The sequence below is a fragment of the Lissotriton vulgaris genome, chromosome 10 (assembly GCF_964263255.1).
Source record: "Lissotriton vulgaris chromosome 10, aLisVul1.2, whole genome shotgun sequence".
Taxonomy (NCBI): domain Eukaryota; kingdom Metazoa; phylum Chordata; class Amphibia; order Caudata; family Salamandridae; genus Lissotriton; species Lissotriton vulgaris.
In genome coordinates this window covers 1,051,137,254-1,051,150,591 of record NC_141698.1, presented here as the reverse complement: position 1 = coordinate 1,051,150,591, position 13,338 = coordinate 1,051,137,254, and the positions used below count along the sequence as shown (strand labels likewise).

Sequence of the window (13,338 nt, the reverse complement as noted above, 5' to 3'; positions counted from 1 at the left end):
ATGCTACTATTTGGCTAAAAAGGAACCTCCTGTTGGGCTGAGGGCCCATTCCACTCAGGCAACGGCTGCTACTACTGCTCTGGGTCGGGAAGTCCCTTTGCAGGACATCTCAGGCAGCTACGTAGTCCTCGCTGCACACGTTCGCATGACACTACTGCCTGGACAGCCAAGTCCGGAGAGATGGCTTCCTTGGCCATTCCGTTCTCCAGGACTTTCTGGTGTGATCATTGCTCCGCAGACCCACCACCGGGGTTGGTATTGCTGGGGTATCTATTCTAAGGTAAGGAATCTAATTTAACCTGTTTCTTTCAGATGCACAAGTTACTTACCTTCGGTAACGATATATCTGTAAGAAACAGTAGTTAGTATTAGATTCCTTACCGCCCCACCCATCCTCCCCGTTCTGCGAACTGATATCTAGGGTTAAGGTCATCCCTTTCAGGGCCCTAGTTTCATGGCACCAGTGTTGGTTTTTATTATGGCTCTGTGTTTCTGGCGCGGAAAAGCTATGTATAAGAACTGGCGTCAGCGTGCGAGGGTGGCGTCTAAGTACTCTGACGTCATCCAGGTGCAAACGACGCCGATGACTGACACGGAGCCGCAGACGACGCCTACCGACGCGCAGGGGTACTGCTACGCAAAATTTTCCAGATCCAGTCTGACGCCTGAGGATATTCTAAGGTAAGGAATCTAATACTAACTACTGTTTCTTACAGATATATCGTTACCGAAGGTAAGTAACTTATGCATTTTGTTTTTAAATGATTTTAAGTGATGTCTTGAAATGTATTTTTTATTGCTCTTTTATGATTTACTCAGTCAAATTGATAGTTATTTTGATTCATTAGTTGTATACCATAGAACTATGTTCTGCTTTTAAATGATGTGACTGTATCTGTTTGAAAGGGTAGGTTTAAATTAAATACATTAAGCTTTTTTTGTATTGATAAGAACATTGTTGTTTTCACAGGCTGGTAAAGTGAGGAAACATGTGTCTGAACAGGAGAAAACCGAAGAAGGACTTGGTCCAAATATCAAGAGTATTGTTACCATGCTGATGCTAATGTTGCTGATGATGTTTGCTGTGCATTGTACTTGGGTAACGAGCAATGCTTATTCAAGCCCCAGCGTGGTTTTAGCGTCATACAATCATGATGGGTAATATTTTTATACTTTTTAGTCCATATTGCTGTTTTGAGAAGTATATAGTTATTTAGGAAGCAGAAGATTTAATAACTGAACTGTATCATGAATTTCAGTACAATAGCTTAATGGCAGTCCTGTGCTCTTTGCGTTTGGTAGAGTGACTTTTTCTCAAGCTGTGGTTTTTAAATTACTTTAACAGCTCCATTGTGCAATGGTTGATGATGGCTGCATTGCTCACTGAAAATTCTCACTTTTTTAAAATTGAGAAGGTTGACAAGTTGTATTTTTGCAATATTTAAACGCTGCATACAGCCTATGCAACATTAGGGCACCATGAAACAGATCAAGGTCCTAGGCAAAGGATCAGCAGAAGCAACACATTTATGGGGAGAGAAAGATGTCCTATTTAGGCTGCAACCACCAGTAGTGAAGAGCACCCAACAGATTATGAATTTATTTTTTTGATAAAGATGGTACATAGATGGACAAATTTCAGCAATTATTACATACACGATAAGAATTTGATTAATTTATCCATTTCTATCTATTCTCCAATTAGTTACAGGAGCCCATAGGCGAATACCCTCCTTACGCTGCCTCATGCCTTTATATTCATAGAGGAGAAACTGGGGGGAGGCTTGGGCCCTGTCACTGACCGGCCTAGGCCACTATCAATTTGAACAACAAAACAATGACCGGACAGTATTCGTTTGGCATCAAAGTACACAACCCTAATGTATTAAATCACTAGGTTGGACGACCATTTGTATTGATTGACTTATTTTTTTATAAAATGTTTTTGCATAAATATTTTTGGCATCAAAAGTTACATCACAACATTACATAAATTTACAAACAACACATTATATGAACTCAACAAAAAATCAAAACATTGCAAAACACAAAGAAATTGTCATCATTACTAACAAAGACAACTGTGAAAAAGGCCTCAAATTAATCGCTTTACAGAGGCTCCAATCCTGAATTTCTAATGGACAAGGGGAAAAATTCTAAACGTAAACCTCCTTGTTACAACCATCACGAGACACATAAAAAGATACCACATCCGGTGCTAAGGCTAGGATAAACATAGGAACAGTAAAACAATTCCAAAATGATTTTTTGTGTTCAATCCTAGCGTGCCCTGATAGTTTCGTGTCTCGGAGGTGCAAACGTCGACGCGTTTCGAACCCAATGTTTATTCAACGGGTTCTCCTCAGGACAGGGACTGGGGGGGCGTTGTCACTGTGAATTAATTAAGACATTGTGTAAGTAAGGAGTTTTCAAAAAATAAGCTCAGCGTGTGGACTCATCCACTTTTAAATCAAAAAAGGTACCTTATTTGTGAAACGGGAAACTTCTCCCTGCAGGAAGAATAAAAGATTGAATTTACATTAGATCCACTTGCCCTCTATATGAGATGCGCTATAAACACGTTGTGGCAAAAAATCACGTTGTGGCAAAAAATCAAAAACGTACCTAGATACTGGGCGGGTTCGCCGCTATACAAGAACGTTGTGCCGGCCTTGAGTTGAGTCTCTCCGTGTAAATCTGAGGACTATGGAGAGTTTAGACTTAATATTTGTTTTTAACAAATTGATGTGTTAACACCGCATATGGTAGAAGAAAGTGATCCTACCTTTAAACGTGGTGGATAAATCGAATTAGGCGCGTGGGAGGCGGCGGCCTCCGCACGGGTTGGCGTGCTGTTAAAAAAGAAAGTTGGGCGCGTTTAGAATTAGTTTGTGAACAGCCGTTCAACAAAAGAAAAACGCGTTCCTGGCGGGTCACTTACTTTTCAGCAATAGATGCTGGCTGTAATGGTCCGGCACACGATGACTTCCAAGAGACTGTTTGTTTTGTTAAAGGGGGCGTGTCTCTTCTTGTATTTAAACGACCTGTTGGTCTCAGTGCATTGTGGGCAGGATTCTATGTTATGAATTCCTAGAAATCTCGAGAGCCACATCTGAAAGGATGGAGGGTTCATATCTTTCCACGCCGCAGAAATTAAAATTCTAAGTACTGCAACAGATAAAAACATTAGATCTCTTTCCGCCTCGCTTAAACACAACTTAGAGTCTGTACCCAGTAAAATTAAGGTAGGGGATAGGTCGATGGACTGACCTAGCAGCCCCTCCATAAATTTAATTATTTCTTTTTTAACATTTTCCAACTGATTGCAGGAAGAAAACATATGTATAATGTCAGCATGACTTTCATTACATCTGGGACAATTATCATTCTCGCTTAGACCCCAGGCGAATATCTTCGTGGGTGTATGGTAAAGATTAAAAATAGTCTTGTAGTGTTGTGCGCGAAGGTTTGATGCCCGGAATATTTTTTTATTCAATACAAGCGCAAGATCTAGATCGACATCAGAATCTCCTAATTTTGTCGCCCAGTTAGACTCAACCTTCTCAATATCATCCGGGATTTGGTCCAATAAGCAATTATATAAAATCTTAATCTTCCTACAGCCTCTATTTAATAACTCAATCAGTGGAAAATCCGCTGTGTGTGAAGTCTGTGGCCTGACTGCCTTAATTGCCCTGGTAACTTGACCATACACCAGCCATTGACTGTCTGGAATACCAAATCTTTCCTGCAGCATTTCGAACCCCAGAATTTCCCCTTCCATTAAATCTCCCAAGGATCTAAGCCCCAGCCTTTTCCACATCAGCAAATTATTATCATTTTTGAGTTGAGGAAAGAGATGAATTATACAGTTGCAAAAAGGAGTTGATTTTCGGGATATTAAACATTTTCATAATTGCTTTCCAAACCTTCCATGCGCCAATCAGTGTCTTCAATCTTGTTTTTTTATAGAAGCTTCGTTCCAATTCACACTGAAATACATTTACAGTCTTTTCACCCAATAACATCCTATATATCTGGGGCGGACATTGTTGATCTACAAACCCAGGTGTTATATCAGGTACAGATGTAGATTGAAATAGAGTAGTCATTTGGGTTAGCAAGCAGGCCCAATGATATAACTTTAGATTCGGCAATCCCATCCCACCCCTTTCTCTGGGCAGTGCCATTAAGTTTGTAGATCGCCTTACCCTTCCATATTGCCATACAAATCTGATAAACATAGGTTCAAGATGTTTCATGATCCTGCCCTCTATTGCTAAAGGGATAGCCCGAAATAAGTAGAGAACTCTAGGCAACATAGACATTTTAACTGCATTTACCCTTCCTATTAATGGGGTTAACCTATGCAATATTACTATACTGTTTGTGGAGACAACCCTCTTTAGCATCAGATATGGCATACACACTGAAATTTTCTCTCATAATTTGGCGCCAAAGGAAGGCCACAAGAATGGCACGTTTGCATTGCTTTATGGGTCAGATGGCATTGAATATAATTGTGAATCAGCTTGGGCTTTTGTTACTAAATTTCTTTTACAATGGCAAATACTTTAGTATCAGTTGTTTTCTAAACGTTAATTTTATTGTATTCAGAGATGTTGTGTTGACTTGTTTTGAAAAGGTTAAACCATGCACATACACCAGTGAGATTAGTCACTGAAACGGAGACCCTCCAGACTGTTTTTTTAGTTTTGCCATTTGGGATCTGAGCAAGGTTAAAGGTCCATCTATTTAAGTTGATGCAAAGGAAAATGGGAGGAAAAATGGAATGTGGTGGAAAAAGGAGTTGAATATAGTACAGTAGGGTCATGAGACTGGAAGATTGAATTGGATACATAACCATACATTGTGAGACCACCAAACTTAACACACAAACTAACTTCAGATCTGCTAAATGTATTAATTTAGCAACTGAACTCTATCTGTTATGTTCTTTCAATGAAATCCTCAAGTATCTATCTTCAACGTAAATAATTTAATCGGGTAATCTTGTGAATGACACTACTATTGTTACTGCACCTGGAGTTTGGTACTTTTTATAATGATTGTCTAATGTTACCACCTCTTGCCTGGGGTGTCTGGTAGTCTTTGGACAATGGGGCCTACATCTCAACCCTTTTGGGACCAGCAGTGGAGTAAGGAAATGCCTGTCCTATGGTCTTATTTTGTAGGGCAAACACACAAAATAGAATGTCTTAGCTGGTGCGTTTTTCATTGAAGAACAAAGGCTAGTCATAGTAAACTTACAATGTTCATAGTGGGGTGTAAAATGCTGTTTTCTCAGTTAAGCTAGTTTCTGTTTATCGTGCAAAAATTCCCATCTCACCTCATTCAGCTTCATACATCTCCTGTGCATTCCACGAGGGCGACTTTTAAGTTAGTTCATTTGCATTTTGAGTGGTAATTTAGTTACAGATCACACTCCTTGTATCACCAGATTGAGCTCAAAACTGCTTCAGTATAATTTTAAGATTGAGCACATACTGGGGAAAAAGATAAGAGCAGACTATTTGTCTAGATCACCATTGCAATCAATGTACAAAGAATTTTTTTCCCTTGGATAATTAATCCTGAGTGTCAAAACGGCACTACATTCAACCATACATAGTTTGATTTTTTTTAATGTTTTACTTGTTTCTGGTCTCTCGTATATATTAAGACTAAGCATTTCTCTGTTTGTTACATGTATGAATTTGTTGAACATATTTTTTAATTAGTTTAAATATGGTTTTTAACTTTTTAATTGTGATTTTAATAAATTAATCTTTGTGATATCCAAAATAGTTTTTCTGTGGGTTTATAATTGATTTATGGGTCCTAAATTCTAAGTGCATTTAATACAATCGAATGTTTGTAGGGTTTTTGTATGGTTAAAGGTAGTGCAGTTTTGTCCCTTAGGATTAATTATTCAAGAGAAACTTTTTCTTTTTACATTGATTGTGTTTGATACCCTGTCTCTTGGTGAGTGGGGCCACTCCCTTCTTGTTTTATATAGATCACCCTTACCACTGGAAGGAGAGGATGCTTTACCTGAGGATGAGTGCTTGGACGCAAGAATTGCTGCCTGTTCAAGTGGTGGGTTCTTAAAATGTAAATGGTTTGAAGAGCTCAAGTTAGATAAAGTACTCACTGCTTTAACTGCGTAATACAAGGCTGGTTTAAGGAAAGGAGCCTGCCAAAAGATATAAAACTTTGTCAAAATCGTAAATGAATTGTCATTAGAGGAGGGTAATATTATGCGAGGTGATATGTTTGTTCCACCAGAAAAGTTAAGGGTACGTATTGTTGATTTAGGACATGAAGGTCTCATTGGACAAACCAACACTAAGAGGAGGATTTGTATTATCTTTTGGTGGCCGTCAACGGATAAGCAGATTTTTGAGGTTAAGGAGTGTATGATATGCTGCACCAGTGACATTGCGGGTAAAGCCCTTTGCCCCACCATGTCAAGCTGTGGAGTTACCAGAAGGACCATGGATGAAACTAGCTGTGCTTTTTATTGGACCGTTTTACATATTTCCCAACAAGTATAAATGTTGTTGTGGTTGCTAATTATTATTATAGCAATTGGTGGGAAATACTGTTCATGACGGATCCCAACACAGAGGGTGCTATAAAATATTTTCATAGAATTTTTGCAAGAGAAGGATTTCCTGAAGAAATTGTATCTAACTGGGTACAATTTGTATCAAAGGAAATAAGTGAATGTTTGCAACAATTCGAAATCCAGCATCGTAGAGTATACCACCTTCACACAAACGGTTTTATTGAGCGCATGAAACACATCTTAGTGGGACATACAGTTGGCTGTAAGTAATAGGATGAACCTTTTTAAAAGCAATACAAAGTGTCATGGGCACATCACACTACACCAAATTGTTAATTTGATTTTTTTGTGGGATAGTAGCTACGTTTGAAATGTATCCTGCTTGGATAAGAAAGTCTGCATTACGTATGTTGCCTGCTGCTGAGAATGAATCTGAAACTGATACCAAATTTACGGTGTATGATAAGAGTGGAGCTGGAGGTGAGGAAATTCAGGAGAAAGCACCTAAACTGCACATAGATGATTGGGTTAGTATCAGCCATCCCCATAAGGTTGTCAAGGGTTTGTCTACCTTTGATTCACCAATAAGAGCAGTAACTGTATCACGCTGATGGGTGGAATATATCCAGAGTCTATAAATTACCTAAACAAATAGTTTTGAAGATGAATGGTTAGTTAAATTAATTTATTTTGTAAAGTGCAACAATTACCCGTAGGTGTTTTGGCGCTAAGCTCGAGCAGAGCCTACTTAAGTGTCAAGCCAGGAGAAAACTAATGTCAAAGATGTTGCTCAAATGGATGAACCACATTGAAGTAACAGGAAGATTAATCATCCAAAACGATTTTAATACCAGGGTCCGGAAGATATGTTTCCTCTTTCAGACTTTGTGTTTTGGCTGAATTTCTGCTTAATAACTAGTTTAGCATTAAACTGTAGCTTTTTATTGTAAATCGGGTTTCTCTTTCTGTTCTTCATTTTTCAAGTTTTTTATTCGTAGCTCCTTCAGGTCAAATTACATTTAGTTTTCATTCTTTCTCGGTTACTTCAGAACAATTTTAGTATATTATGCATATTTGTATATTTCTTAGTATTATATAGAAAGGAGATATTGTAGTGTGCTATATTCTGTGGTTAAGATCAGCTCTATGTCACACATTGTGACATAATTGGTTCTACTATGGAATGTTCAACTGTAGAGTAGAGGTTGGGGCGGTTAGTCTTCATGGAGCTGTTGTATAGTTGGAAGCCATATTAACGTGTCTTCTGCAACTCCTGCCTACGTGATTTTACTACACCATGCCGTAGCAACCTATTGGACCAATAATACATTTTGAAGGCCTGGTACAGACACAGCTAATACCCATAGATCTCCAACAACCTAGGAATTGCTCAAAAGCAACATTTAAGGCTCCACTACGAAAATAGAAACTATATTCTCCCCAAGGATCGCAAAGGAGCAGGTCTTTCACCTCATAGTTTTTCTTTCTTGAGAAGTAACAACTTACACCCAGGCTTGTTCTGATTCTGTACTTCCTAGTTGTCAAAGTGCCAGTCAAACCTGTATCATCCTTTAGTAAACCTCTGATTCATCACCAAAGACATTCTAAGAAGTGAAATTCAGAATGCTGGCCCTTCATCAAATTTTTCACACACATTAAAAGGATTGATTGGCTCTGTTCTGTATATCCTCAAGGACTCTTATTTTGACATTCCAATTGCAGATCAACACAGAAAATTCCAGTGATTCTTCACAGGCGATTCTCCCTGTCAGAACCTATGTCCTTAAATTCAACATAAAATCTGCTTTCAGGACGTTCTGAGTGCATGGAAATTGTAACAACCTATCTGATAAAGAAAATACTATTTGTTTATCTGTACATGGATGACTGGCTCATAAAAGCAGCCTCACAACGAAAAGCAGCTCAAAACGTCCAGTCTGAATATCGACTCGGAGAAGTCAATCCCAATTCCAGTCCAATGTCTCACATACTTAGGAGTGAAAATAGACACAAGGACACCGTGAAAAAGTGTATCTTTCGGAGGAGAGTTTTCATTTCTAGGGACCGGTTTGTATTTGAAGGAAAACACCAGCTTGTTAAGTTGCCTCCTTCCTATAATCCATAGCATCTTTCATATTCATAGCCACAATTCAAGACGATTTGACACCTTTTCAACAAGGATCGGTGGTCTCAGAATTAAACCAAATGGGAGGACCATGTATCGACCTAGACTATTTGATCGGTAGCATGATGGTGCAACAATGAAAATTCATGCAAAGGAGTATTCTTCCGAAAGAAAATTCCAATACAGATCATAGTGACTTAATCTGCAGTGTCAGGATAGGAGGCCCACGTTGATCCCCTGACTATTCAAGGCCTTTGGACAGCAATAGAAAAGACTTGCACCTTCAGTCTGTTAGAACTGACAGTTGTGCGCCTTGCCCTCCAGGCTTTTCTACTCTCCCTAGAAACTTCATGATTCAAATGGAGAACCCCACCACAATGCTTTATACAACAAGCAAAGGGAAATGAGACCACGGCACTTCTCTCTAATCTCAAACAATGTATCACTGGGCCTTGGTATCGCCCTGACAGCAATACACATCCCAGGAAGTCCGAACCAAGAAGCAGATTCTGTCGACATCCCCAATAAAATCCTGAATGGGTCCTGACTGACAAATTAGTACGAAAAGTCTTTCAAGAAATAAGATTCCCCGTGTTGGATCTTTCATAAACTAACCATATTAAGGATCACCAGAATATGGGATGCATGGTTTAAAATGTGTATTTTAAAACTAAAACACTAGTCTACTGCATTCGAAATAAATTGACACAAGGAATATGAACAGTAAGGCAGCCAAGGGATTGTATGAGCAACAAACAGTAAAAAGAAAATTACATTATTATTGCTTTGGAAGCTAAAGTATTAACGACCTCATTTACTAAGTGCTATACTAATTCTAGCACATTGGTATGTTAATAATAAAAGCCTATTTTGAGTTTCAAAGATGGTTCTCACCTGCACACCTAATTTAAGAACAATAAGATCCATTGTTGCCTCACAAAAAGCAGTTGTGTTTGCTCATGGTACAGCGGTATAAGCATCATTTATTCAGTGCCAAGTTACCCTTCTGGGTGAGCGTCCGCTTTGCAAATGCATTTTATGTTCTATATTATTGTGTGGTGTGTACTGGCCAAGGAGCTAGTGAAAACCAAATGCTCCACAGCTTCAGTTAAGGCAGGTGTGCAGTCCCATTCCTGTGTCCTTCTGTCACCTATGTGAAGTCCACTCTAACTTTTGGCTTTCTCAGACTGTTTTTTATAAAATTTCCGGGTTTTGTTGAAGACTTTCACAAAAAGTACTAAGCGAAGAATGGCATAATGCCGTTTCAGCTATTTGCACTCTCAGACCATGTTTAGAAAGATCACAAACGTGCCACTTAAATATCCTCCTTCTAGTAACTCTTAATGTTTCAAAATAAGGATGAGACTCAAAGGATCGAAGGCAATTATAAAATACGACCGATATATTAATGTAAGCTTGATTATCCTATCTGCAAGAACAGAACAAAACGAAAAAATGTGCATCTGATTAAATTGCACATTCACGTTTGATTAATTAGCTAGTTTTTATTATTATTATTATTATTATTATTATTATTATGTTTCTTATATAGCGCCAGAATCGACCCCCGAAGGGGTGTCTCCGCGCTTGCCTTGGGAACCCGTCCTGGCTTTTCCCTGTGAGATAGCCCCTACAGGGCATCCCCAAGGTGAAAGCCAGGCATCCCGCCGCGGGGGGCCGTTGTGGAGATTAAGCAAGCTTAATGCCCAGAGTTGCAGAGTGTGAACCCATGATTAGGTCAGGCACCGAAGTGAAAATTATCGAGTCCATGGACATTTGAGCTCAAGACCCTGCCGCGTCGGGAATTGAACCCTGGTCCCGGGTCTGACCTCTGCTTCAGGGTCTGCCTGCTCTAACCAGTGAGCCACACTTCTCCACGCAGAAGGGGAATTCAGGCATTAAAATGGGAAAGGCAAAAAAATATTTAGGACAATATTTTGTTGCCGGGACACAGCAAGATAAACATAAAATTTGTTAAACTTCTTTTAAAATTTTTTTTTTTTTTTTACAGTTTTATATAGTGTAAACTTGACCCGAACCGGGTATCCGAGCGCTTTACATTGCACCAGTTGCATTACATGAGGACACTTCTCCGGTGAGCTTGACAGTTTCATAAGTTTTTTCTTTTATCAGAGTTACCCTTTGGTGGGAGGCTACATAATTGAGACCACATGAGATTGTTGTATATTCCTTCCTCGACTATTTGCTCTTTATGGCTTTCTCGTTATCAGCAGGCAGAGTTTGAACAATTCTCGGGTCTTAATATGGTTAGGTCTCACTCAAGAAGTCCGTCCTTTTGACTTGATGCAAAATGTGTTCTCCTATTGGGGGATCTCCATTGATTATCATCCGCTTGAATAGTCCCGCCTACGCGCTTCAACCTGGCGCCTTTTTCAAAAAGCCAGATCACCAAAAGGTTTTTCTGCAAAGTGGTGAAATTATTTGATGTCTATTCGAGTTTTCCCCACTTGTTGCAGGTCTTCCACTGGTTGAGAGTCAGTAGTGTCAGCTGTGATGACGGTGCCCTTTGAGCCCATAGGTCAAATCTAGCACACCAATGACCTGCATTTAAAAGTAGTTACTAGCAACATTGTGTTGCTGTTAAGTGCAAGTGTGCATGATTCAAATTTGGAAAAAGGGATACTACCCTCCTGGTAGCCACAAACGTACCAGTTTACTTGAAGTTTCATTAAAGGTAACAACAACCCTATTGGCTAAGGTTGGAGCAGCTAGCTTGAATCTCTCACTGATGCACCGCTCCAGGTTAAAGTGGAGGACTGCTAGAGTAAGAGAAATCAGCAGAAGTTTTGTCAAACGAGTGCCTTCTCTAAAGGAATTATAGATCAACAATAAAGAAGTCAAGAGCTTGACCCACATAGATTGAGCAGTGCAGGTATTTTAACTCTCCTGCTGTGTACTGCTAGAGCTCACTTTTTAATAACATCAATTGGGAAGAGAATTACCATTTCCTGTGCCTCTGAGGACTTCATATTTGTACTCCTAGTAGAAATCAATATTTATTTATACTTAATTTAGTCGCAAACAGTTGGAGCACGAATTTCTCTTTTAATTATTTTTTCAGCAAGGTAGCATCTCAAACAAAACCCTCTCATAGGTTTAACGCATAATAGCTGATCATGTTGGCATTAGTACTCTACTCCTTCCACATGGAGAGTTAGACTTGTAAATAGTTTTGCCTTGTCTGTAGATCCAAGGACTGACATTTTTGTCAGTATGAGAGTGCAGCAGCTTTTCTGTCAAGCACACTATCCCTGTATCCGTCATCTGACAGGGGCATAGTGTTAGAGGAGTTGCAGGGGTTACTGATGTCTGGACAGGAGTATGGTCTTTAAGCACCAAACCAAGAATTTGGATGTGGTTTGCTCACAATTTGGTTTCTAGTTATCCCTGATCCTGTTTTTAAAATGTCTTTCACTTGCCTTAGACCTGCCTACTAGGATGTACATATCCTAAGTGTACGTGAAATCAGCCAGAATTTCTATAGAACGATTTTGCCAGTACTGCAAAGTAGTTTTTAAGTGTATATTACTCTTAAGTCTCCCATGCAATTAGTTTTCCCAAGTTTTGTTAGGCCGTTCCATGGGTGATTTATCACTGGTGTGCTGGCAGGGTGTAGGTTAATAGTTGTAGTGGACTGTACGGTTTTGTGTTGTTAAAATGGTTCTCCAGAATTGGGGTATCTTTCATAGATTCACATGCTTGAATCATTCACTGTCGTTGAAGTGGGAGTCCCACGGTACATTAAAAGCAGTAAGTGATAACTTTAACATTGATGTTAATGGAGAAAAACATTCACGTTAACATCTTGTCCTAGTTATTATGAATGGTCAAAATTCCAGCCAATCAGGTGACAGCACTCCCTAGAACCTCCTCCACACAGGTTCCAGGCTCTTCGATTTTCTTCCACACGTTGTGTGAAGGGAGTCTCCCTGAGCTCTGCTCAGTACTTTCTCTTTTGGCCTACTGAACAATCCTCTTCTTCAGATCAACATGTCTTCTACTAAAACGCTTTTGGGGCATTGTGACTCCTGTGGGAAGCCCAGACTACACTCTGAGGATCCCCGCAAGTCGTGTATTTACTACCTTCACCCTGATCACCAGATGAGAGACTGTAAAATCTGCATAACTTTGTCTCAAAAAACTTTGAGATAGAGAGGGATGTCCTCTTCTGTGGCCACAGAATTTGAAGGCCAAAGACAATCCTCTGTCTGACAACGATAGTGATTCCTCCCTCAGAACTAGTGCTTCTAAAAAGAGGGCAAGTGATGTGCATTTGGCTCTCCTAAGCCTGTAAAGGTGCTTAAGAAACACCACCATTCTGTAAAATCTGATGATCAACTCTCCTCATCTACAAAGGAGTATGCTTCTCACAAGGGTGCCTCTGTGCCCTCTACTCCTACGGCGTTATCTAAGGTAAAGACAACTTCCAGGTCTCTACCGGAGACAATTTCGTCACCTCAGAAATACTCCGTCAATGAAGTTGTTGACGATGCCCTAGTCAGCGAAAGCTTCCGTCACTACGACGACTACGCATACCTTCTTATCACCTCAAACTAAACTTATAATGTCATCATCTACTTCTCCGTCGCCCATAGTTACAGTAAAGGTGAGACCTACGTCG

At 39.6% G+C, this 13,338-nt stretch overlaps 1 protein-coding gene across 1 annotated transcript in view; it reads left to right on the top strand.

Moving 5' to 3' along the window:
- STT3B (STT3 oligosaccharyltransferase complex catalytic subunit B) overlaps window positions 1-13,338 on the top strand; it is a 488,477-nt gene that overhangs the window by 277,834 nt on the left and 197,305 nt on the right. Inside the window, exon 11 of the mRNA XM_086942109.1 lies at window positions 971-1,158. Coding sequence (XP_086798235.1) covers window positions 971-1,158 — 188 coding nt within the window. The remainder of the gene's footprint in view (window positions 1-970; window positions 1,159-13,338) is intronic.